Source organism: Felis catus, chromosome D3, assembly GCF_018350175.1.
Source record: "Felis catus isolate Fca126 chromosome D3, F.catus_Fca126_mat1.0, whole genome shotgun sequence".
Lineage (NCBI taxonomy): Eukaryota > Metazoa > Chordata > Mammalia > Carnivora > Felidae > Felis > Felis catus.
In genome coordinates, this window is record NC_058379.1 from 32895060 (window position 1) to 32920460 (window position 25401).

A 25401-nucleotide genomic window follows, 5' to 3' on the forward strand; every position below is an offset into this window, starting at 1 on the left:
AAAAAAAAAAAGGACGCATTTTCCAGTGGCAGGAATACCAAGTGTAAAGAGGTTAAAAAAAAAGGGGACAGAGGGGTGGAGAGAAAGTCATCTATAAAGTACACCTGAAATTAAGTTACTGGTGGTATTTCACAAAACAAAACAAAGCAAAACAAAACAGGGGTGGGGGGTGGAAAACAGCATAGTTGGGTCATTAAGAGCCTTGAAACAAGCCCGCTTTAGGCAGGAAAGCTTGTTTTCTTTCTAACCTCTCATGAAAAAAAAATGATCCATTTCTCTGTGTTAGATGATGCAATACATCACATTCTGAATGTCATTCCCAGGATTTTAGAAAAACGGCTTACATATCTTCTTTGCTGCCAAATGTTAAATTGTACAAAGACCAAATAACAAATCAAAACTATGATACTAGAGGTCTCCCCGCGCCCCCTCCCCAAAGGTTCTGACATCTCTCAATGAGACTTTATCTACTAAATGGTCCACCCGCACCAATGTGTTTAAACTCTCGGAACCGTAAGTGATGATTTGTGATTTCTCCCACGAGAGGAAGCAGCCTTTCCTCAGTAGGCTCCCAAGGAAACAATTTGCCTTCAAAATGCATAAGTGTTTTCAGCTTGCAATATTGATTGGTATCATAAAACTCACTGTCTAAGACAGAATCCAGGAACATTTTTCTTTCCTTACAGTGATGTAGCAAATATCTCTTTCTGTTCATTTCATCGCTATAAGGAAATAAAAATATGAAGAAATCAAGGTCTCTTACCAAAGATTTGTGGTGAAATTAAGGTCAGAAATAATTTTAGAAAATACTAAATGAATTTATCTTAAAAAGTAACTTGTATGGTGACAGATGGTAACTAGACTTAGTGTAGTGATCATTTCATAATGCATATAAATTTTTTTTTACATTTATTTATTTTTGAAAGACAGAGACAGAGCACAAGTGGGGAAGGGACAGAGAGAGAATGAGACACAGAATCCGAAGCAGGCTCCAGGATCTGAGCTGTCAGCAGAGCCCAATGTGGGGCTTGAACCCACCAACTGTGAGATCATGACCTTAGCCGAAGTTGCATGTTTAACTGACTGAGCCACCCAGGCGCCCTTCCTAATGCATATAAATGTCGACTCACTCTGCTGTACAGCTGCAAGTAGTGTAATATGTTGTATGTTAACTATACTTCAGGCTTTTCGAAAAAGGAATCCTGCGGTTTGGGAGAACAAATGCCAGTTAGAAACAATTCTAAACTCTCAGTTGAATTGTCCAGTTCTGAATTGTTCCGCCTCTTTCCACTGGGCTCTTAAGACTGTGATGTTGGAGGGAGCCGGGGTGGCTGAGTGGTTAAGTGCCCGACTTCAGCTCAGGTCATGATCTCATAGTTCGTGGGTTTGAGCCCCATGTCAGCCTCTGTGCTGTCTCCCTCTCTCTCTGCCCCTACCTGGTTCACGCTCTCTTTCTCTCTCTCAAAAATAAATAAACGTTAAAAAAAAAAAAAAAAAAAAGACTGTGATGTTGGAATCACTGGTAGCATATCTGAAATAGTGGCCGGAACAGGCAGAATGGAGCCCTGGAAGTGACGGAGTGTGGATGACAATGCCGTCAGGACACGTGGACTTCCTGGTTCCATGCTACTCCTCTCCCTGTAACTTACACGTTTGAGTTGGAATTCTGTCACTTACGATAGAAAGGGTCTGGATTAAAACAAGCAATGTGCAATTTCTTCACACAGTTGGCCCAATGAATGGCTTCTCATCAGGCTTTCTGCCTTTGAGTTTCAGGTTTGTAACTTCAATTAGGGGTCCTGATGTAGGCGAAGACAGAGGGGAACAGAGCATAAAAGGAGTAAAGCAGTAGGGGGTCCGATAACAAAGTAGTTTATGGTGCCACGATGGCTGGCATCATGTAGGAGCTCCGAAAGTGTCCAAATAGGCAGTTAGTTTGAACACAAAACTCCTCTTTCAATCCTGAGTACACGACAGAGAGATTAGCTACATCACTCTCGCCCCCCCCCCCCCCCATACCAAAGTCCCACTTCAGAATTTGGTGTTTAACCTTTGGGATCATTAGAACTCATTCCAGCCAGAGGTGGAGATCTTTTTTCTGCATTAAACATATTAAATTCAGGTATGATGCAGCAAGCCGTAATTTATGATCTCATTATACAGTTAGAATCGTCTTTGTTGAATTTTAATGTATCCTTTAAAAAATCCTTTTTTAAAATAGCAAACATTTACTACCTTTTTACCAAGTACATGCAGGCACCACTTTTAAGGGCTTCATTAAAAAAAAGCAAAATTTACCTACAGTGAAATACACAGATCTTAAGTGTATAGTGTGATAACTTTTGATACATATTTACGCCTGTAGAATTACCACTTTGATCAACATATAGAATATTTCCATGACCCCAGAAAGGTGCCTCATGACTCTGTCTAGAAATCTGCCCCCCAAAACTACTATTGTGATTTCTATCATCATAGATTAGTTTTACTTGTTGTTGAATTAAATATAAATAGAATCCTAAGTAGACACTCTTTATTTCAGCACACCTTTTTATATACGTGCATAATATTTTATTTTTATTTATTTTTAACATTTATTCACTTTTGAGAGACAGAGAGAGACAGAGCAGGAGTTGGGGGGGGGGTTGGGCAGAGAGAGAGAGGGAGACAGAATCCAAAGCAGTCTCCAGGCTCTGAGCTGTCACCACAGAGCCCAACATGGGGCTTGAACTCATGAACTATGAGATCATGACCTGAACTGACATTGGATGCTTAACCGACTGAGCCACCCAGGCGCCCCTATTTTATTTTATTTTGTTTTAAATGTTTATTTATCATCTTTGAGAGAGAGAGAGAGAGAAAGAGTGTGAAGAAGCAAGGGAGGGGCAGAGAGAGAGGGAGACAGAGGATCTGAAGTGGGCTCCACGCTAACAGCAGAGAGCCCAATGTGGGACATGAATCCACAAACCACGAGATCATGACCCGAACCGAAGTTGGACGCTCAACCGACTGAGCCACCCAGGCACCCTATTAGTTTAATTTGTTTTAAGTTTATTTATTTTGGGGGAGGGTAGAGAGAGAGGAAGAGAGAATCCCAAGCACAGAACACAGTGTGGGGCTGTGTACATATTTAAAAAAAAATTTTAAGTTTATTTATTTATTTTGAGAGAGAGAGAGAGTGTGAGCAGGGTAGAGGCAGAAAGAGAGAGGGGAGAGAAAGAATCCCAAGCAGGCTCCTTGATGTCAGCTCACCTTGATGGTGGCTCAAATTCACCAACCATGAGATCATGACCTGAGCTGAAGTCAAGAGGGGGCATGCTCAACAGATTGAGTCACCCAGGTGCCCCTCTGTACATATATTTAAAAAAATTTTTAATTTAATTAATTAATTAATTAATTTTTAATTTACATCTAAATTAGTTAGCATATAGTGCAACAATGATTTCAGAAGTAGATTCCTTAATGCCTCTTACCCATTTAGCCCATCCCCCCCTCCCACAACCCCTCCAGCAACCCTCTGTTTGTTCTCCATATTTATGAGTCTCTTATGTTTTGTCCCCCTCCCTGGTTTTATATTATTTTTGTTTCCCTTCCCTTATGTTCATCTGTTTTGTCTCTTAAAGTCCTCATATGAGTGAAGTCATATGATTTGTGTCTTTCTCTGACTAATTTCACTTAGCATAATACCCTCCAGTTCCATCCATGTAGTTGCAAATGCCAAGATTTCATTCTTTTTGATTGCCAAGCAATACTCCGTTGTATATATATCCCACATCTTCTTTATCCATTCATCCATCGATGGACATTGGGCTCTTTCCATACTTTGGCTATTGTTGCTAATGCTGTTATAAACATGGGGGTCCATGTGCTCCTTTGAAACAGCACACCTGTATCCCGTGAATAAATGCCTAGCACTGCAATTGCTGGGTCATAGGGTAGTCCTATTTTTAGTTTTTGGAGGACCCTCCATACTGTTTTCCAGAGTGGCTGCACCAGCTTGCATTCCCACTCTCTGTACATATTTTAAAAATTCATCAATGTTGTTTGTTTTCCATTAGTAATTTTTATTGTTGAATATTTCATTGCATGAAGATACATAATTTGTTTATGCATTCTCCTGTTGATAAAATTTGGGTTGTTTCCTGTTTTTGGCTATCTTGAATAAAGTTGATATAAACATTCTGTATAGATCTTTTTTTAATTTTTATGTTTTTAAAGACTGTTTTTCATTTTATTTATTTTTAGAGAGAAAGAGAGAGAGCACAAGCAGGAGAGAGAGCAGAGGGAGAGAGAGAGAGAATCTCAAGCAGGCTCCATGCTCAGTGCAGAGCCTGATGTGGGGCTCGATGCCACGAGGCTGGGATCACGACCTGAGCTGAGATCAAGAGTCCACACTTCACCAACTGAGCCACCCAGGCACCCCATGTACAAATCTTTGTGCAAACACATGTTTTCATTTTTCTTGGGTAAATTCCTAGGAGTGGTATCACTAAGTCTTAGGATAGGTATATGTTTAACTTCGCAAAAAAACCCCAACAACAACAACAACAACAAAAATCCAATAATTCTTTGAAGTAATTGTACAACTTGTACCACCAACAAAGAGTGAGACTTTAGGCTCTAGATAAGGACTCAGCAAACTTCATTTTGCCACCTGTTTGTATATAATCCATGAGCTAAGAAAAGTTTAAATGGCTGAGGAAAAAAAAATCGGAAGAAGAATAATACTCCACAACACTTTACAATTCTATGAAATTCAAATTTAAGTATTTATAAATAAAGTTTTATTGGCACACAACAACACTCATGTGTTTCTGTGGGGTCTGTAGCTCCTTTCTTGGTACAACGCAGCACTGTGTAGCTGCCACAGAGATCCTATGGCTTGCAAAACATTTACCATCTGCCCCTTAGAGAGAGTTTGCTGACCCCTATTCTGCATGCTGATCAACATTTGGTATTGCTGGATTTTAAGCCATTCTTGGGGGTGTGGACTGCTATCTCCATGATTTTAATTTGCATTTCCTTGATGACCAATGATGTTGGCAGCTTACTGATTTTTCATGCATCATTTTTCGTGAAATGTCTGCTTCAGATCTTTTGCCTGTTTTAATTGGGCATCTTTTTATGTCAGTCTGTAGGATTCCTTTTTATGTGCTGGAAACAAGGGCTTTGCACCTGTGAGATCATGACCTGAGCTGAAACCAAGAGTTAGATGCTTAACCAACTGAGCCACCCAGGCGCCCCGAGGCTGTTTCTACTTAATAGTGGCCGGGTGTCTTATTTTAAATTGCTAGGATACTTTTATCCCGTAGTCATACAATTCAGATATAACACCCTCACATATTTGGTTATAATGTTCTGTTTTGAGAATTTAAAGCACACACAGAGACAATAAGTCATAGTTCTGCTTCCCCCCTTCCCACCCTCCCCCACCAGCTATAACGATAATCCTGGCCTCCCCCTGCCCCACCCCAACTATAACCATAAGCCTGGAGTCCTCGCCTTCTCTCTCACTCATGTCCAATTCATCAGCAACTGTTAATCTGCTTTCAAAATCTGTCTAGAAACTGACCACTTCTCATCACTCATTGCTACCACCCTGTTCCAGGCTTCCACTGGCTATTTGATTTATTACAATAGCCAGAGTAAAATCCAAGATCTTTTTAGTGTCTTGCATGTTCCTACGTGGTTGGCCACCGGCTGGGCTTCTTCCTTGACCACGCTAGGCTCATGCAAACCTCAGGGCCTTTGTACTCGCCTCTCCATATCCTGAGATGCTCTTCTCCATAAAATTACCTGATCCTATCTTTTATCTCCTTCAGGGCTTGGTGCAAATATCCATCTTCTCAATGAAAGCTTCCTGAACAAGTTATTTAAAATTGCAACCCAGTGCTCATTCAGCAATCCCTGTGCTCATCAGATGTCATTTAGGTGGCGGCAATGATGAAGCACAGCAGAGGTGCCTAGTGGGCAGGTCCCCGGAAAGAGAAGTGGTTATAGAAAGGCTGGGAAGAGCTAAAATCCTAGTGTCACTTATTTTTGCAATTCTGTTTAGTTGCTGGCACTGGGGTGGCCTTAGAAAACCCTGATTCTGGGCTGTTCCTTTATTTAGATAAAACTTGGGCTTTGTCCCCTGTAAGGTGCAGATATTCCTGGGGAAGGGAACACATAAGACCTTGCCCTTAAGCCATGGTATGAATTAAGGAACGACAGGAACAGGGGGCAGGAAAGTGCCTTCAGCGTACTCTGTGTCTTGAATTTTCACAATGATCCTTCTGGAAAGTACTCTCATCTTCATGTTATACTGAAGGAAAGGAAGCTCAGAGGTGCTGAGTAACCTCCCAGGGCCTACACGGCAGGGGCTCTCTGTTAGTTCACACAGCCGCTTTCTTTATGGATATGTGCATGCAGAAGACAGAAAATATAGACAATGGTTCTGCCATATGTAAAGATCCAACTTCGACCCACAGCACCCAGCCCAGGAGGCCAACCCACTCTCTGCACTAACCAGCCCAGGAAGTGAAACCCTTATCTCAAGCAACTTGTTCCAGAAGGCAGACAATAACCCTGTAACAATTGGTCCCAAGTGGCCAGGACTTGATTAATAACTGACAGCTTCCTTAATTTTTGTCCCCAACCTCCAACTTAGGACCACCTGGAGAATGGCAAATAGGTACTCCTAACCAATCAGATGGGATGCCCTTTTTCTAGTTAGCCCACCTGCAGCCTCCCCTCACCAGCAGCCTCTGCTGGGAACTCCACCTGAGGCCTTTCCTTTTTTCCACTGAAAAGCTTTCTGGCTCCTCTGCCTCGGTCTCTGAGCCTGCCAGGTGCAGCGACGGTGGCTGACTCTCCCACTGTCACAGGCTCTGAACGAACAGCCTCTGCTTGTGCTCATTTGGGTGGTCACCATGAAGTTCCACAGTGGGTTCACAGAAGCAGCTGAGTTCTGGGTACACAGTGCTTGTGGATGCTTTGGGGTGATAAAATTGCTGTTGGTTAGCGTGAAGGACTGCGGTATAGCAGCGTCTCGCAAGAAACGGTGTTCAGTCTGGGTTCCACGGTGTCCATGGCTGGGAACTTCAGAGAGGATGCTCCCAGCAACCTGGGATGGGGGTCCTTCCCTCCCCGCTTCTGTCACCCCTGCCTGGGGGGTGGGTTGCAGGGGGAGATGCAGGAAACAGACTATTCAGTGAAGACACAGGGAATGGAGTCTCCAAAAGGCGGCTAGTTAATACCAGCCGTGGAAAAGTCTGTTGACCCTGTAGCTGTGCTCCTTCAGAGCCCTGACCGGGTGCGGCTGAGTCCTCCCCTCCTTTTGGAGGGGAAACTGAGTAACAGAGCCCACGCTGGCTGGGGAGGGCCAAGGGGGAAATGTGGACCAGGGAGGGAGACCAGGCATTTCCAATTGGACTGGAAACTCTATGGAAAAAATTGCAAATGATCTCGTACCATCCTTTGGCCTCCAATTGAATTACAATTCTCTAGTAATAAAATGTTATCCCTGGTAATGGACTTAATCTTCATTTAATAACGCGACAGGAATGACTAAAATGCCCCACTTAAGAGCAAGGTGCTGTACGGAGAAAATGAAAGCAAATACTGATATCAAGAAAGGGGAAGAGAGGCAAAAATGGAGGAGTGGAGCCCAAAGACCCTAGCGCGGGCCACTTGGTGGGTTCTGGGGGCCGGGGAGGGAGCTAGTGAGCGGATCAGGCAGCTGGAGCTGTCCCTCTGCACCTGTGTATTAACAGGAGCAGGTGCATATTCATGTGGGGGAACATGTCCTCACAGCTCATTGGTCATTGGTTGTCCCTAGCCCTGTCCTCACTGCTCCCACCCTCTGCCCTGAGAGCCTGGGCACTTAGTACTTCCTGGGCCCCTACCGAGGGGCTATGCCAAGAGTTTTGGCAGAACTCCAAGCTGTCTTCCCCTGTGGTGTCTAACTGGTTCTCCTCAAAACACTGAATTTCTTTGCACAGCAAAACCCACAATAGTCAAAAAAAAAAAAAAAAAAAAAAAAAAAAGAGTAACTCCCAATACACTGCGTGATCCAGGCTGTGACCCACCGTGTGACCCACAGTGATCCATGGTGTTCAGGTTCTTTTGAAGAATGGCTTGCTGCTTTTTTTTTTTTTTTTTTCCATTTTGGTTTGAATAACAGGATTTTGAAACCCATCATCTATATTCCTAAGTGAACACTCAGCTATGCTTGATTTAAATCAGGGACAATTTACACATAGGATAACCTATAGGAATTTATGTCAAGGGAGAGCTGAGGCAGAAATAAAAGGCCTTCCTTGGGATGGGGCAGTATCGGGGGAAGCACGCCTCCCCGTGTCCACTTTGGTGACTCATTGACACCAGATCCCTCCTCTTCCACCATCCACAGGACCACACAGCTCCTGCGTCTGTACCCATGTGAGACCATTGGCCCTGTCCCCCTGCACCCTGTTATGAGCTCATTATTGTGTCCAAGCCCAAATGGGAGCGGTTTCTTCTAAGAAAATACCATTAGACCAGAAGAGGAAAGTGGATCTGAATATTAAAGAAACATTCTCCATTAGGCACAGCAAAGTATATCAGACCAACTTCCTCTCTGCCTGCTTTTTATTTCTATGCAGCATATATAAATAGTTGATGTTCAGCATGCTGTTCCATTAACAAATAATTCTACAATGAAGTACCAGTTAAAATAATTTCAGAGATAAAGAATTATGTAATTGTCCATTACTGGCCCAGGAAGGAAAGAAATTTATTAAATGGCTGTCTTCCTCTCATGGCATCTGATTGGTTTTCTTTAGCACATTGGGTTTCTTAGTACAACGAAAACCTGTAATATCCAAAAAGAGAGGGTTACTCCCTCATGTCCCAAGAATGTCACATATGTCAATTACAATGTATCTGAACTGGACTTTGAACTTTGCAGTGAGTGGACCCAGAGTTTTAATGCACCTCTGGAAAACGTGTGATTTTTTTAACTTTTTTTTGTTCTAAGTGGAACCTTAATATACTCTATTCCAACAAACCCCTCAAAATAGAAAGCAAATCCCTTAACTTTATAAATGGAAATATTCAACAAGGGTATTTTCATTTTTCAGTGAGAAAGCTCTTTGGAGGTCGGACTTGGGTGACCTCTGCCCAGAAGCTCCTTTGTATGGCCTCGTCCCTCTGTCCTCAGTGCATCATGGGTACTGGGTTATGCTGTGTCATTCGGGTGCTTTATATCCTTGTCTCCTGCACAAAGCCATGAGTTTCTGAGGATGACCTCGTATGCCAGCCCTTGGCAGACCTGGCAGGTCGCAGGTACCATTGACTGTGACCGAAATAATGAAGGAGTGGCCCATCATATAGCACTGACCTCCTTCTGAGCACACAAGTGACTCAAACAAATAAGGTCACAAAGAGCTGATTGATTTGGAACCTACACTCCTCTGGGATATGCTGGCTTTGGCCTTGTTCTAGGTTTCCTTCTCAGGGAGCTGTGGCCTTATGGTTTGTCTACATGGTCTCTAAGGCCGACCAACCCTCCTTGGGGGCTCAGGTAGGGTGAGGCCCAAGCACTCCCAGGGATTAGCACCCACCTTCTTATTCTGTCCTGCTTCATGCTGTGGGCCCTGATCCACTTTCCGAGTCTTGCTCTGCTCATTCAGAATGGTGACTTTGTGTCTACATAGATCTTGGTAGCTGGCCTACCTCTGATTGTCTTTCCCCTGAGAAAGAAATACAATCTGGGTCTCAGTGCATGTGTGCCTCATGATTCTGACTCGACCTGATGCCTCTTACTGAGAAGCTACTTGTGGGGAAAGAAGAATCAGAAATTTAGGTCTTGGCCTCCCAGCTGGAGCATGCATGGAGATGCCAAATTATACTTTCTAGATGTTTCTAGAAGCTCCTGCAAAACAACTGCTTCTCTGCAATGAAGTTAAAGGTTTCATATTATGGCTTGGCATTTATTTTTACAGTTATTTTCTTTCAAACTATAAAACAACAGTTAATTAGAATTATACCATCAAAAACTCCTTACCCACTACTGTGCAGGGGCGGGGGGAAGAATTGCCAACGCCTGGATCCTGGGTAAGCTATTCCCCTCACCTGCGCATGTTTTAAAACCACTTTCATCAAAACTTAAAAACTGTTGTCCTTGGGGCATCTGGGTGGCTCAGTCAGTTAAGCTCTCAACTTTGGCTCAGGTCACGATTTCCTGGTTCATGAGTTCGAGCCCCGTATCGGGCTCTGTGCTGACAGCTCAGAGCCTGGAGCCTGTTTCGGATTCTGTGTCTCCCTCTCTCTCTCTGGCCCTCCCCCGCTCGTGCACTGTCTCTCTCTCTCTCTCTCTCTCTCTCTCTCTCTCTCTCTCTCTCTCTCAAAAATAAATAAGCATTAAAAACATTAAAAAAGAAGGGTGTCCTTATGACAGTAGTAAATAAACAGTGTCCACTGCTTAAATGTGGACCGTTTTTGAGGGTCGAATAACAGCCCTGAACTTCACAATGAATATGTTTCTTCATAAAAAAAAACTCAAAAAGATAAACTTTGGTTTTCTTCATGCCTCTTTACAGTCAGTCTCCCACGATGGTGTAATTCAAGATGCAGCTTCTAGTATTGATTTATGAAGCACTTTGATGGCTGGGGGTAAAAGGAGCCATCTCCCTCTCACTTCACACTGCATTTATACTGCCGTTCAAACTTTCTTCATGTTCTCAAACCATCCGTCCTATTTGGTAAGCACCCCAGGTCTCCGCTACCTCCTGAGCACCTCTGGGTTCTTTCTGTGGCTCTACGATGAATAGGGAAACCGGGCTGCCAGGTGTAAACTCCCAGCGGGTTTCAGGATGCTTCTGCTGGTGGTCTGCTTTCAGGATCTGTAACAGCATTATACACATTTATGTGCAAACGCCAAAATTCCTCCAAGCAATTAAGTTCCTGCCTTCCTTGTGCTCCCCTGCTAAGAATGCATCCTAAGGAAGGGGGAAGCCTATCACACTGTTGGATTTCTGTGTGACCCCTACTCCTGGTGTTATTCACCCATGGTGTTGCCATTCAGCACATAGCACGCGCACACTCACATCGCTATTTCTTTTGTAGGCTCATGCCCTTTTTCTTTGACCACACTGTGAGTATCTTCTGGGCTGAGACTGTATCCTCTGCCCCTTGGAATCTCCGTAATATTACCCAGAGGAGCAACTGCCACACAGTAGGCTCTCAAAGAAATGTGTGTGGTAAGTGAGCAGTAGAAGTGATTCAATGGATAAAGCACCCTTTTCCCTCGTGGCTCAGGGTATCGATACAATTGCTCCTTGTTTTCCTCTCACGCCGAATGTCCTCTGGCTGAGTTCGTCCTGGACGACTTTTAGGGCGTATCTGACTTCCTGGGAGAGAAAACTCACTTTTCTGCTGCAGAAAAATACACCGAGTGAGCCCTAATACAAGGTATAGGGATGCGGGCCTCCCCTCGGTCTGTCTCTTCTGTTAGGATTAAAGAGAAGGTGACCCAGTGGGCTGCTTTCACACGTCCTTACCCACCATCCGGCTGCAGCTGTGCTGGGCACGCGGCCCACACTTACCCTGGGACAGCTTTGCATCTTCACTGCCCTCACAACAGCAAGTGAAGGCTTGATGGGAGGCCCCCCCAACATCCAGTCTTCAGTGACACTGGGTACGACCCCTTTTGACAGCAGCAGCATAATGATGCTGTGACTGCTCTTGACTAGGACACAGAGATCGGGCAGCCCTACAGAGCAGATGCGAGGCCGCCTGGAGGTCTAGGGCGCGGCATGCTACTCCCCACACTGCGGAGGGGCTGGATTGCGTTCTAAAATGCCAATAATTTACCCCCTAGTACTGCAGGAGGAAATGTATTCAAGTGGTGCTTTTTTATTCATAAGCCATAGCTTTTGGTAATGAGACATGATCTCTCCTGCTTTGGTCAACTTTTTGGGCTTTTTAAGAGGAGGGCCTGATGCTTGTGGTCCTGGGCTCTAATTCAGGGATAAGAATTTTTCTCCTTTTCTATTAAGGGAATTTTAAAAAAAGATCTAATTTTAGAGTAGTTTTAGATTCACAGCAAAATTGGAGAGTATAGAGACTTTCCATATCCCCCTGCCCGCCTTCCCCGCAGCCTTCCCCTACCACTGACATTCCTAGATCAACAGGGTGGTTTGTTTGTTACAGCTGATGACCCAACACTGATGCATCTTTATCCGCTGAAGTCCATAGTTTATATTAGGGCTTATCCTTGGTGTTGTATCCATTGGACAAATGGATAATGACCTGTATCCATCATTACAGCATCATACAGAGTAGTTTAGCTGCTTTAAAATTCCTCTGTGCTCTATTCATCCCTAGTAAGGAAATTTTAAAAGACTAGGCAGTTTTCACTGTCCCTAAATAGAATTAGAATCACTGCTTCAGCTGACAGTCTGATTCTCTTCTCTTTTTTTCAGTTTAAAGAGTTTGTTTTGGCTTGAAACCAACCAAAAAAATAACTGAGTATTCATAAATGTAGACATGAAGTCAATTATTCTGGGTGCTGTGGGGTAAGGAACAATCATTCAGGGTTCTTTGTTTACTCCAATTGCTTTATTGATGTCGTGGGGTTTTGACAAGCTCCTGCTTATCTTTCAAAGTCATGAGCTGATTTGAGGCCCTCGTAGTTAGGTCTTACCTTTGAAAATGCTTATACTCGGAAACTTCTCATAGACCGAATTAGCTAGAGAATTTGCTCGATCTTTTGGTTTCAACTGAACTGAACAACCTGCTTGCCACTGAAGAATTTCACTCTAGATTGCAAATGTGTCTGACAATGTCAAGAGAACAGTTACCTGGGGTAGAGGCAGCGGGGGGCAGGGCCCACACACCTGAATTCGAGACAGCAGACTCATGGGAGTGCTAGGCGAGCCCGGGCTCTCTCAGGAACCCTTGTGAGCACAAACACCTGATCATTCCTTTCCCCACGTCTTTCTCTTCACCTGCAGGAGGCAATCACCTGTACACATCCTGCAATTTCATTTGGATCCTTCCAAACCCTTTCCTTAAGGCCCACGTTGAAAGTTGTGGTCACTGCTGTATTGTCCTCCCCAGAATGGGCTCTGTGACAGCTGCACTGTTCCTGCCTTCTTGTCTCCAGCCTCCTGTACCACCTTTGCACAAAGTGGAAAACGCTGGGCATTCCTTTTTGGTCCTAATTATCTTTGAACTCCCAGCTGAAACTCCTTGGCTTCTCCCAGATGTCTTTGTTATTCTTTATACCTTTCCTTCTGCAACACTCTTCTGATCTGGGGCCCTGTCCTGGGTCCTTCTTCTCCTACTCTGAATATTCTCCTGGGGTGGCATCCCCTCTCCCAGGGCCTGTTGCTTCCCAGACAATGCCCACCGGCTTCTCATGGGTGATTCACCTTCAACACATTCCAAGCGCAATTCATTGTTCTTTCACTCCGCCTCTCTCTTCCTCCTAAGTCCCCTATTGTAGGGGGTGCCATTGCCATATTGCCCAAGAGAGAAATCTAAGATTTTACCAAGACTCCCCCCCCCACCCCCCCGCCGCCCCTCCTTTCCACCACCTCCTCAGTCACCAGATTTGGTGGATTCTACTTTGCCTACATCTCGATCCCCTCTGGCCCTTCCTCTCTGTTGTTACTACACCGGCCTGCATTCACTTCTTCACCTCTCTTGACTGGACCATTGCAACCTTCTCCAGCTGGCTGTTTGCCAGTGTGGTGCAGCGAAGCCAGACTGCTGGGTTGGAATCCTGGGCTCCATTACAGAGAGGTTGTGTGAATCTGGAATGGGATTAGTGTTTTTAGACTGTGTGATCTCGTGTTACTATTTAGTTTACAATTTAGAGTATGGGTATCACAGGGAGGAGTGGTTCCGCTGAATATAGAATTCAGAGATTGTGCCAATTTATGGAGTCTTCACCAGGTGCTAAGCTCTATGCCAAGTAAGTTTACATACTTTTTTTTTTTCAACTAATTTCAATTAATCCTGTCAGTAAGCATGTGGCATCAGGATTATTATTGATATGGAAACTGCAGCCCTCACCTACAGTCGCATAGCTGGTAAATGGGTACGTTGGGATTTCAAACAAAATTTCTGTCTGACTCCAATGCGATGTTCTTAAACACCATGCATCTTTTAGTGGATCATAAGTATATCCCCAAGTTTTGAGAGTATTCATAAAAAGACTTACATATTCCAGTGACACAATCACAGTAGTTGACATCTAGCTTGAGGCCAGTTTCAGAGCCAGTACTAATCATCTGTATAAACATGAATGGGTTTGCAAGTCGTTATGGACTGAGCGGTGTCCCCTCAAAAGTCATATGTTGAAGCTGTGTTTCTGAGCGTGACTATCTGGAGACAGGGTTTTTAGGAGTAAAGTTAAAGGCGGTCATAAGGGTGGCACCCTAATCCAATAGGGTTGGTGTCCTCATAAGAGGAAGGGAGACCAGTGCCCTCTCTTGCCATGACAGAGCATTCGAGAAGGCAGCCATCTGCAAGCCACAAAGGGAGACTTCCACAGACACCAAATTCTGCTGGATGTTGAACCTGGACTTTCCAGCCTCTGCAAACTGTGAGGAAATTAATTTCTGTGGTGTAAGCCACCTTGTCTGTGGTGTTATCACAGCCAGAGCTGACTACGACCCAAGTCAAAGAAAGCAGCTTTGACTGAGTGCTCTGACCTTCCGGTGTTTTGACAGGTCAAAGAACAGCTTGAATTCTGGGAATGAAATCTGGCTTCATGTAAACAATGCCAGTGTCAAGCCTGTAAAACTGTAGTTAATGAATTAAACAGTAGAATGATACAGAAGTTGTGACTAAAATACCATAAGGGCATGACATCCCCTTCCAAGGCTGTAAGGAAGTGTGACGCTTCTGTGACTTTAGGAAAGTGAAGGTGTAGTCAGGTTATCTGGGACTTCTACTGACTTTCAGAGCCACGCTCCTACGGGAAGCTGGGGCAAAAGGAAGGCAGTGAGTTGACGAGGATGTGCCGCAGACAGCCACGAACCTCAAGTCTATTGCACAACTCAATGGCTATCTTGGCCACTGTATGCATTACCATGAATTACGGGGGGGGGGAAATAACCCAGGGGCACCTGGGTGGCTCAGTTGGTTAAGCATCCGACTTCAGCTCAGGTCATGATCTCACAGTCCGTGGGTTCGAGCCCCGTGTCAGGCTCTGCGCTGACAGCTCAGAGCCTGGAGCCTGCTTCAGAGTCTGTGTCTCCCTCTCTCTCTGCCCCTCCCCTGCTCACACTCTGTCTCTGTCTCAAAAATAAATAAACATGAACAAAAATTATTACAAAAAAGAAAAAAAAATCCCAGCCATTTATTTGAAAACAAAGAAACAAACAAAAAAACAAGTGATCAAAACCCTACAGTGGAGAATATTCCACGTTTCTGTGACTATACCAAGCACCTCCTCTTGGAGCAACTGAACACTTGGACTGAGGTCATTCTGGTTTGTACTAACAGCCGGGCGCAGAGGGAAATCAGCAAATGCCCCAAAGGGATCGCTTCCCTGTTGAAAGGTGTATTCCTGGCACAGAAATACCAATCATACAAACACAGGACAGGAAATAGTTGAATACAGCAAAAACCCATAAATCCTACCCACCACTGAGAATTGGAAAATTGAGTAACAATCTGGAAAAGGAATAGTATCAAATGAGTAGCTGGGCCGTACATGACGGCTCTGCCCCAACAGGTATGTGGTGAACAAGGTTCACATCAGAGTCAACAAAAGCTGTGGAAGAAAAGACCGTGGCATCTACTATATGATAACCCCATGAGCTCAGTGGTAGAAAAATTCGCTCGGACAATGGTGAATGTAGCTTTCCTTGCTCAAGGTGTTTGGATAAATATTCTGATCCTACCTTCAGTTTTGTCAACCATGTTTTCATCGGTGTAGACCCAGGGCCGCTGCCACTGGAGCCTAGAAACGTCTGTGTTGCTTGGGATAGAGATCAGAGATAAGAACTGGTGGCCTGTGGACTGCATCAGGCACATAGGTTGTGTTTTATTAATTTGAGCCAATGCTTAAAAATAAGTAGGCGTCAGATGAAAATGGGCATTTTCATCTTGTTTCGGAAATTCAGAAGACCTGGCAACAGTGGGCCTGAGTTCTCACAAGGCAACAGTGGGATGAAGCTAGGACACAACGGTCCCTTGTAGTCAGAGCGTGGTCTGTCTCTGAAACCTCCTTCTGAATTGTGCCCCTCCCCCTACCTCTCATTCATAAGTTGAAGCCCTAACCCCCAAAGAGCCTGTATTTGGAGACAGGGCATTTAAGGAGGTTCTTAAGGTTAAATGAGGTCATAGCGTGGGTCTCTAATCTGATTTTTCCGTCTCCCCTGTGTACAGGTGTACAGAAGAAAGGCCATGTGAGGACACAGCAAGAAGGTGGCCATCTGCGAGCCAGGAAGAGAGGTCTAAAGGAAACAAAATCTGCTGCACCTCACTTATGGCAGTTCAAGCCTACTCATATACAGCTCATGCTCTGGAGAACAGAGTTCTCTGAGAACTCCTCCCCATGGTCCACCCTACACACCCGACATATGCCCACTTCTCCGAGACCATTCCCTCCCCTTTCCTGCTCCACTGCTCTAGCTCTGACTCCAGGATCCCTTCTGGATCTGTGGCCTGCTAACTGGAACCTCCATCTTATCTCCACACCGTCGCTGCACCCTCTTAAAATCCAGCCACCCCATGCCTGAAAGAATGCTCCATCTAAAGGTTACAATGGAATTACATCCCTCTTGTTGTTAAGCCCTCATGGGTCACATTGACTCCCAGACTCTAGTGCTCTTAGCACAATGTGGGGTGCTAAGTCCTGTGCAAGAAACAAAGCCCAGGTCATTGGCATGGACCCAGGGGGGCATCAGCATGCACCAAAGCACCCATGAAGTCCTGTGTATTGTAACAAAGTGCCAAACAAGAGATGCAAATAGAATTCAATATGGACACGAGTGAGTTAAACATTTATTCCCATGGAAGACTGTGGGCATGTCTCCTGGAGGAGATATCAACATGGAAGATGGGACAGCCTTGGACCAGGGAGCATGGAGTAAGGAAGGGCCCTGAAGTGCATGTGTCCTTCCTGAGCCTGTGAGTTCTCTGATGCACATTCCGGAATAAGTAAATGGGGTCCGCAAGTAAGATAAATGGCTACTCAACACAATAGCAGCAAAACAAACATTTGAGGACATGAGTGGTCAGTAAATCATGCTTTTGATTCAAAGTTTTCCAGCTAAATCCATTCTAAATCCTAACAAAACCAAGAACCTTTCTCAGTTTAACTCAAATCTACACAAAATCTGATAGACCATGTCAACCTGATGCAACAGTATATGTTTTAATGTTGACCTCTTTGGGTGACAGATACAATGTATTTTTCCCCCAAAGGGTGAGTTGTTTGGTTCAACACCATTTTCAATATGAGATTGACATACAAGTTACATTAGGCTATGAGACAATATCTTTAAAGAGGATAGGCATTCAATATGTGTTACTAGAAGTTAGTTCTTTGGTGCACATCAACCCCTTCATTAGATAGATCTCCCAGTTTCTCTTCAAAGAATCATAAGCTTATTCATTTTTATATATATCAGACAAGCTCTGCTTCACCTATCCTTTTATTTTTTAAAAAATTTGTTCAACTGCACAATCACATTAAAACATTACATTGCCACAACCCTAGACCTTATTTTATTCTTCTCTTATTTCTTGTGACCACAATCCTCTCCTTTTTGAGTTATCTTAATCTGATGCACTTACAAATTTTGGCTTGAGCAATTTCACATCAATTTCCTTCCAGACAAATAAGTGGGTGGGAGCATGCTTTAAGCACTTGCATTTCTGAAAATCTATTTTACCCTCATACACAAACAACAGTTTAATGAGACATGAAATTCTAAGATTACAATTCCATATTTTCGGAACTCTGGAAACGCTGCTCTGTCATAGTGTAGAAGTTAGCACTGTTGATGAGAACTCTGCTTCTGATGTGGTCCTTTTCCCTGTTCAGGTAACCTGCTTGCTTGTTTAGTTTTTTCTTCTCTGTTTCTCTCTCACCAACCGCCCCCCCCCCATTTCATTTTATTTTAGAATTCAGATATCTCACCAGGATACAGCAGCTAGGGTTGTGTTGTTTTAACTAGTCATTCTTGCAGTTAAGTGAGCTCTTTTAAATTGAAGACTTAATTGGTTCTCTAAATGTTAAAAAGGCCACCTTCATTTATAACCAGGTATCTTAAGTCATGGAATGGGTTCTTTTCCTATGCATAACAGAGCACAGAAGTAAACAGTTTTTTTTCTTTATTATCTCATAAAATTTGGGTCAAAAGCCCACATATTAATTACATTTTTTGCCTTACAACTTATTTTTTTAAGCAGTTTATTTATTTAGGGGTGCCTGGATGGCTCATTGGTTAAGCATCTGACTTCAGCTCAGGTCATGATCTAGCAGTTCGTGAGTTCAATCCCCGCATGGGGCTCTGTGCTGACTGCTCAGAGCCTGGAGCCTGCTTCGGATTCTGTCTCCCTCCCTCTTTGCCCCTCCCTTGCTTGTACTCTGTCTCTCTCTCTCAAAAACTAAATAAACATGTATTTTTTAAAAATTTTATTTATTTATTTTGAGAGAGAGAGGTAGAGAGAACACGAGCAGGGGAGGGGCAGAGGAAAGAGAGAGAGAGAGAGAGAGAGAGAGAGAGAGAGAGAGAAGGAGGGAGGGAGAGAGAATCCCAAGCAAGCTCTGCTCTAACACGGGGTTGAACTCACAAAGGGTGAGATCATGACTTGAGCTGAAACCAAGATTCAAGGTTTAACCAACTGAGCCACCCAAGCGCCCCTTGCCTTAACATTTAAAAGGCGTCAAGCAGCATCAGGAATTCATGATTTTTTAAAAATTTTAAAGGATTTATTTATTTTTATTCTCCAGTAGAGTACATAGAAAATGCTTTCCGGGTGTTAACTTGGAGAAGCACTGCTATGCTTGCTACAGCTAAAGCTTTGAGAAAATCCTAGCAAACCGTGTAGCAGTTTGTTCCTTTAAAACGCTGGTGACTTGGTGCCCGCTTTCTTGCAGGCAGTTAGCACCACGCACAGCTCTCGGGGAGCCTGCCACGCTATTCTGCTTCTGGTTCTGAAAGAGAAGCAAACGTTCCGAGAGCACTAGGGCTGCAATTACTCAATGAAATAGAAGTGCCACATCTTCAGCTGTTGAAGTTACTTCTACAAGCCACACCCACCGACAACTCTGCCCTAATTCTGCGATTGGAATAACGCTTTGCGGTCACGCTAAAAGGCCTTCCAGTCTCCTGCCATTTGTGTTCCTAAAACAAAGTGCAGCGTGACTACACCGTTGCAGGAAATGAGATGCTCGCGTTAGCCATCCCTGTGGATCACAGGCCGGGGAAGCAAATCAATTGAGGGGGGAAAATTCCCAGAGAAGCTCATTAATTAGTAATAAATGGGCAAATGGCCCAAATCACAAGGTGTGGAAGGCAGCTAAGGCCGGCAGTGTGTTGTCGGCCAAATCAAGGATGTAAATACTGTCGGTGTAAAAGTCGACCTAGCGACGTTTTCAGCCTGACCACCCGCCCCGCACACGTCTGCGACCGTAGCCCACCGGGTGCGGAAGGACCCGGGCCCCGCGCCCGGCCGGGGCGGGGCGCGCGCCGACGACACCTACCCAGCAGCAGGAGCCGGTGCGTCTGCTGCAGGTCGCGCTTCTGCTCGCGGAGCATGCGGTCGATGTTCCTGCTGACCTTCCTCGCCTCCCGCTCCGCCTCGCGCTCCTCCGCGCGTAGCTGCTCCGGGCGCCGTCGCCGCTCCTTCTTCGGGGCGGCTTTGGGCCGCGTGCACGCCGGGCTCTCGCCGGCGCCCCGAGGGAGCGGGGTCTGGGCCGCGCCTCCCCCTAGCCGGGTCGGGGCCGAGGCCGGGGTCGGGGCCGGCACCGGGCCGGGCCGCGCGTCCTCCGCAGGCGCTTCCGAGGCGGCGTGGGGGACGTCCTCCGGGTCCCCGAAGAGCAGCGGCCGCAGACTGTAGCACAGACCCATGTGGACGCGAGGGCGCGGGCCGCTCGGGGCTCAGGCCGGGGCCCCCGCGGAGGGGTGGGAGGGGGCTGCACCCGCACCCGGCGCGGCGCTACCGCCCGCAGGCTGCGGGCTGGGGGTGCGGCGGGCCCGGGCCGAGGGCCACGGCCCCTCACTGTCCCGGAGGGCCATTTTGCATTTTCCGCGGGGTGCAGGGGGTGGCAGCCGCCCGGGCTGGAGATCACCTGATAACGCGGCGAGCCGGCCGCGCCGACGGGCCTCCACGAGCCCGGCCCCCGTTACCGTAAATACCGCCTTCCGGGCCGTCCCCCGTTACCGTAAAAGCCGCCACCGGGGCCGGCCCCCCGTTACCGTAAATACCGCCGCCAGGGCCGACCCTCGTTACCGTAAATACTGCAGCCGTGCTGGTTGCACCGTAAATCCTACCGCCTGGTCCACTCTGATTACGGTAGATATCGCCGCCTTGGCCCGGCCCCCGAGACGGCAGGCACCGCCTCGCGCTCGGGACTTCGATACCGTAAATACGGTTGCCCGAGTCCGGCGTGCAGCTGCGGACAGTGCCGCAGTGGCGGTGGTGGTGCCGTCACCACCCAGAGCTGCCATTGCAGCACTTAAAATCTGGGATAGTGGTAAAAGAGAACGGGAAGCCGGAGAAAGGGATGGAGATGCTAGCTTTCAGATCTTGAACTGCCGGATGTATTCCCTGCAGAGATTGCCGCGCCTTGCCTCGCCTTTTTCTGCTCACTTACATTTTACACGCATGCAGACATGTCTACACACTTTTGGTCCTTACCGTAATTCTATTATGGCTTTGGTGTCGACAAAATCTCCAAATCAGGAGGTCCGTGACATCATTTTTAACAACTACACTTAAGAAAACACTGAAAAGGAGAACATGTAATTGTCATATGCTATTTTTATTTGCTAAGACGAGTTATGAAATTGCGCTCTGTATACTATTTGTTGATCCACAGTATAGGGCAGAGAGGAGCAGAGGCACATCCAGACGGAGTGCCCTTTCTCCAGGCCTCCTATGGCTACAACCTCCCAGAAATCCCCAGTTTCCATTGTTTCCCCTTTAATATCCATCATCTTATAGATCGTTTGCAACAGATGAAGATTTCTGTTAGCTTTTAAGAACTCTGCTATAATATGTGGTCTTTAATTTCCAGCAAAATGACATGAAATATTACAACTGATGGTTAAATATATCTAATATAAATCCCGTTAATACAGCAGATTGGTCTGCTAAATGCGACACAGCATGTAACAAGTGTATGCTGTACCAATTGGCACTCGGTGTAAATATTACATTTGATTAAGTTTTTAAAGAAGGAAATTGGGAGATCTAGATTCACATTTATTTCAAGGCCCCATTAATAACAAATGTATATACCATGTAATGTTTTGGATCTAACAGACCCCAATTTCCCCAAAATTGGCTGCATTTTAGATCTTTGAGTAGTAGAAGAAAGAGGCTATAGAAAATCTAACTTGAGAAAACAAAAAAAAATTTATCTCTGTCATTCTCACTACTCCTTCACTGACCCATCCTCCCTGTTGTCCATCCACTTATTTAGTATTTAGCAAGCACTGACAATATGCTAGGCATTCTGGTTCGTATCTGGTGAGGCAAAAGACATGGGTCCTTGTGTTTATACACTAGTGAGGTAGAAATATGTTCAATCACATACACACACAACTTAATACATTTATTATACATTTCAAATTATGCAAATGCTGTTAAGGGAAAGAACAGGGTTCTCTAAGAAGTTATAAGGCCCAGTTTAAATTGGGAAGGGAGGCCAAGAAAAGGAAAACCCTGATTCAAAGTGATACATGCACCCTTATGTTTACAGCAGCATTGTTTACCATGGCCAAGATATGGAAGCAACAAAAGTGTCCATCAATAGATGAATAAAGAAGTTGTAATAGATATATACATATATATATTATATAGTAATACAGTATAATATATGGTATTCCATTATGTATGTATACATATATATTTTCATACTATATATCATATATGTATCTTGATTTTAGCTCAGGTTGCGATCTCATGGATCATGGGATTGAGCCCCGTGTTGGGCTCTGTGCTGACATTTAGAATCTGCTTGGGATGTTCTCTCTCTCTTTCAAAATAAACAAAACCAAAATACTTTGAAAAAAGAAACTTTTATTTTTTCTCAACATTAGGAATCAAAAGACCAAATGCAGCTTTTTTTTTTTCCCACTCTTCTTTTCCTTTGGTTCTCTTTTAAAAATTCAAATTATGGGGCACCAGGGTGGCTCAGTCAGTTAAGCATCCAACTCTTGATTTCAGCTCAGGTCATGATCTCATGGTTCATGAGATTGAGCCCCACATTGGGCTCTGTGCTGACAGCACAGAGTCTGCTTGGGATGTTCTCTTTCTTTCAAACAAACAAACAAAATACTTAAAAAAAAAAAAAGCCCCTTCACTTTTCCTCAGCATTAGGAATCAAAAGGCCAAATACGTTTTTTTCCACTCTTTTCCTTTGGTCCTCTTATAAAAACTCAGATTATGGGGCTCCTGGGTGGCTCAGTCAGTTAAGTGTCTGACTGTTGATTTTGGTTCAGGTCATGATCTCAGGGTTTGTGAGTTCAAGCCCCCCTCCCTCTCCCCCCCGGGCCATGGGACTCTGTGCTGATAGTGTGGAGTCTGTTTGGGATTCTTTCTTCTCCTCTAACTCTGCCCCTCCCCCACTCATTCTCTCTCAGTCTCTCAAAATAAACTTTAGGGTGCCTGGGTAGCTCAGTTGGTTAAGCGTCTGACTTTGGCTCAGGTCATGATCTCATGGTTTGTGGGTTCGAGCCCCACACCAAGCTCTCTGCTGTCAGCACAGAGCCTACTTCAGATCCTCTGTCTCCTTCTCTTTCTGCCCCTCCCCTTCTTGTGCTCTCCTTCTCAAAAATAAGCATTCAAATTAAAAATAAACTTTAAGAAAAATAATACTACACACACACACACACACACACACACACACACACACACACAATGGAATATTAATCAGCCATAAAAAATAAGGAGATCTTGCCATTCACAACATGGATGGACCTAGTGAAATAAATCAGAGAAAGACTAATACCATATGATTTCACTCATATGTGGAACTTAAGAAAACAAATGAACAAAGAAGAAAAGAGACAAGCAAAAAACCAGACTCTTAAATACAGAGAACACACTGGGGCATAGTAGAGAGGAGGTAGGTTGATGGTGGGGATGGGTGAAATAGGTGAGGTGGATTGAAGAATAAACTTATCATGATGAGCACGGATAATGTATACAATTGTTAAATCATTATATTGTACACCTGAAACTAATATGACAGTGTTTCTTTTCTTTCTTTCTTTTTTTTTTTTCTTTTAAAGTAGGCTCCACGGCCAATGCAGAACCCAACATGGGACTTGAACTCGCGGCCCTGAGATCAAGACCTGAGCTGAGATCAAGAGTTGGATGCTTACGTGGATGGAACTGGAGGGTATTATGCTAAGTGAAATAAGTCAGGCAGAGAAAGACAGATACTGTATGTTTTCACTCATATGCGGATCCTGAGGAATTTAACAGAAGGCCATGGGGAAGGGGAAGGGAAAAAAAAAAGTTACAGAGAGGGAGGGAGACAAACCATAAGAGACTCTTAAATACTGAGAACAAACTGAGGGTTGATGGGGGCTGGGGGAGAGGAGAAAATGGGTGATGGGCATTGAGGAGGGCAGCTGTTGGAATGAGCACTGGGTGTTGTATGGAAACAAATTTGACAATAAATTATACTTAATACATACATAAAAAAGAGTTGGATACTTAACTGACTGAGCCACCCAGGTGACCCTACACTGTATGTTAATTATACTTCAAAAAAAAAATTGGTAGGGAAAAAAAGTTTGTGTATGATACAGGGAAGGCCTTTCAGAGGAAGGGATATTTGAACGGAGACCTGAGGAATATATACCAATTCCTTTCCTGTTGTGACTTATTAGCTAAACCTTGTCAACTAGTATCACAAGAGACGGATAACATTTTATATATTTAAGGCAGGTGAAAATAGAAAATATAGATTTTAATTTTTTTAACGTTTATTCATTTTTGAGACATAGAGAGGGACAGAGCGTGAGCAGGGGAGGGGCAAAGAACAAGGGAGGCACAGAATCTGAAACAGGCTCCAGGCTCTGAGCTGTCAGCACAGAGCCGAATGCCGGGCTTGAACTCACTGACAAGGAGATCATGACCTGAGCTGAAGTCAGATGCTCAACTGACTGAGCCACCCAGGTGCCCCTAGATTTTTAAATTACATAAATTAATTTGTATCTAAATGAGAATTCACTCACATTTAAGAATTTATTTAAAAGAGGAGCTAGAAGACAATGTTTTCTATTGGTACCCAATATTATAAACTGAAAATAATTCTTGAACTCTTATTAAAAGGATCTTAGGAAAAACTGTTGTGCCCATTGTGCCCACATTTCAATTTCTTTCAACACTTTTAATTACATATCAATTATACAAATTTGATTACATGTTCTCTGCATAAGATCAATTAGAATATTTAATACTTATATATCACTGTTAATTAAATTTCATGTTTTCTAATGCAAGGCTGATTTTTAATTCATGAATAATTGAGTCATACCAGTAAGCAATTTCTAATGTCAAAGAATGATTGTGAATCTGAAAATAGAAATTATGAGGGGACTCTAAAGTAAATGTAAAATTATAGCATGTTAATTTAGGGTGTAATTTTATGTTTAATTTTAACTGATGCCAATATGATTATTTCAGTCTGAGTCTATTTTCCTCCGGACTTCCTAAGAGCAAACCAAATTAGATGTAGTGAAACATTATGTCTAAGGTCTTTGTATGGAAATTATGTTCAGTTGATGAAAGTGGCATTTCTCACCCCAGTTGGAGCTATATTTGAATAGTATGATGTATAGTTATAGAGGATTGATTAAACAATGATACATCCTCAAGAATGCGGTAATAATGTATCCATTAAAAATGAAAGAGGACTAATTTCCTATAATACAAGATTTCTCAACCTTGGCACTATTGACTTTGGTGGCTAGATAATTTGTTGTGGCGGGGAGCTGTCCTGTGTATTGTAGGATGTTTAGCAACATCCTTGGCCTCTACCCAGTAGATGCCAGTAGGATTCTTCCTCAATGGTGACAACAACAATAAAATGTCTCCCGTTATGCCAAATATGTACTTAGGCAAAATTGCCCCTTGTTCAAAACCATGGTTGCAATAGAATGGCAGAGGAACCAACTCAGTTGGACTAATCAATTAAAAATATCTCCTATTTGAATGTACTAGAGAGTA

General features: G+C 44.2%; 1 protein-coding gene across 1 annotated transcript in view; it reads right to left on the minus strand.

Annotated features, from left to right (window-relative positions):
- GNAL (G protein subunit alpha L) overlaps window positions 1–20521 on the minus strand; it is a 153339-nt gene extending 132818 nt beyond the window's left edge. The window contains exon 1 of the mRNA XM_019814977.3: window positions 19697–20521. Within this exon, the coding sequence (XP_019670536.2) occupies window positions 19697–20063 (367 nt within the window). The 5' untranslated portion in view covers window positions 20064–20521. The remainder of the gene's footprint in view (window positions 1–19696) is intronic.
- Between the last annotated feature and the right edge of the window lie 4880 nt (window positions 20522–25401).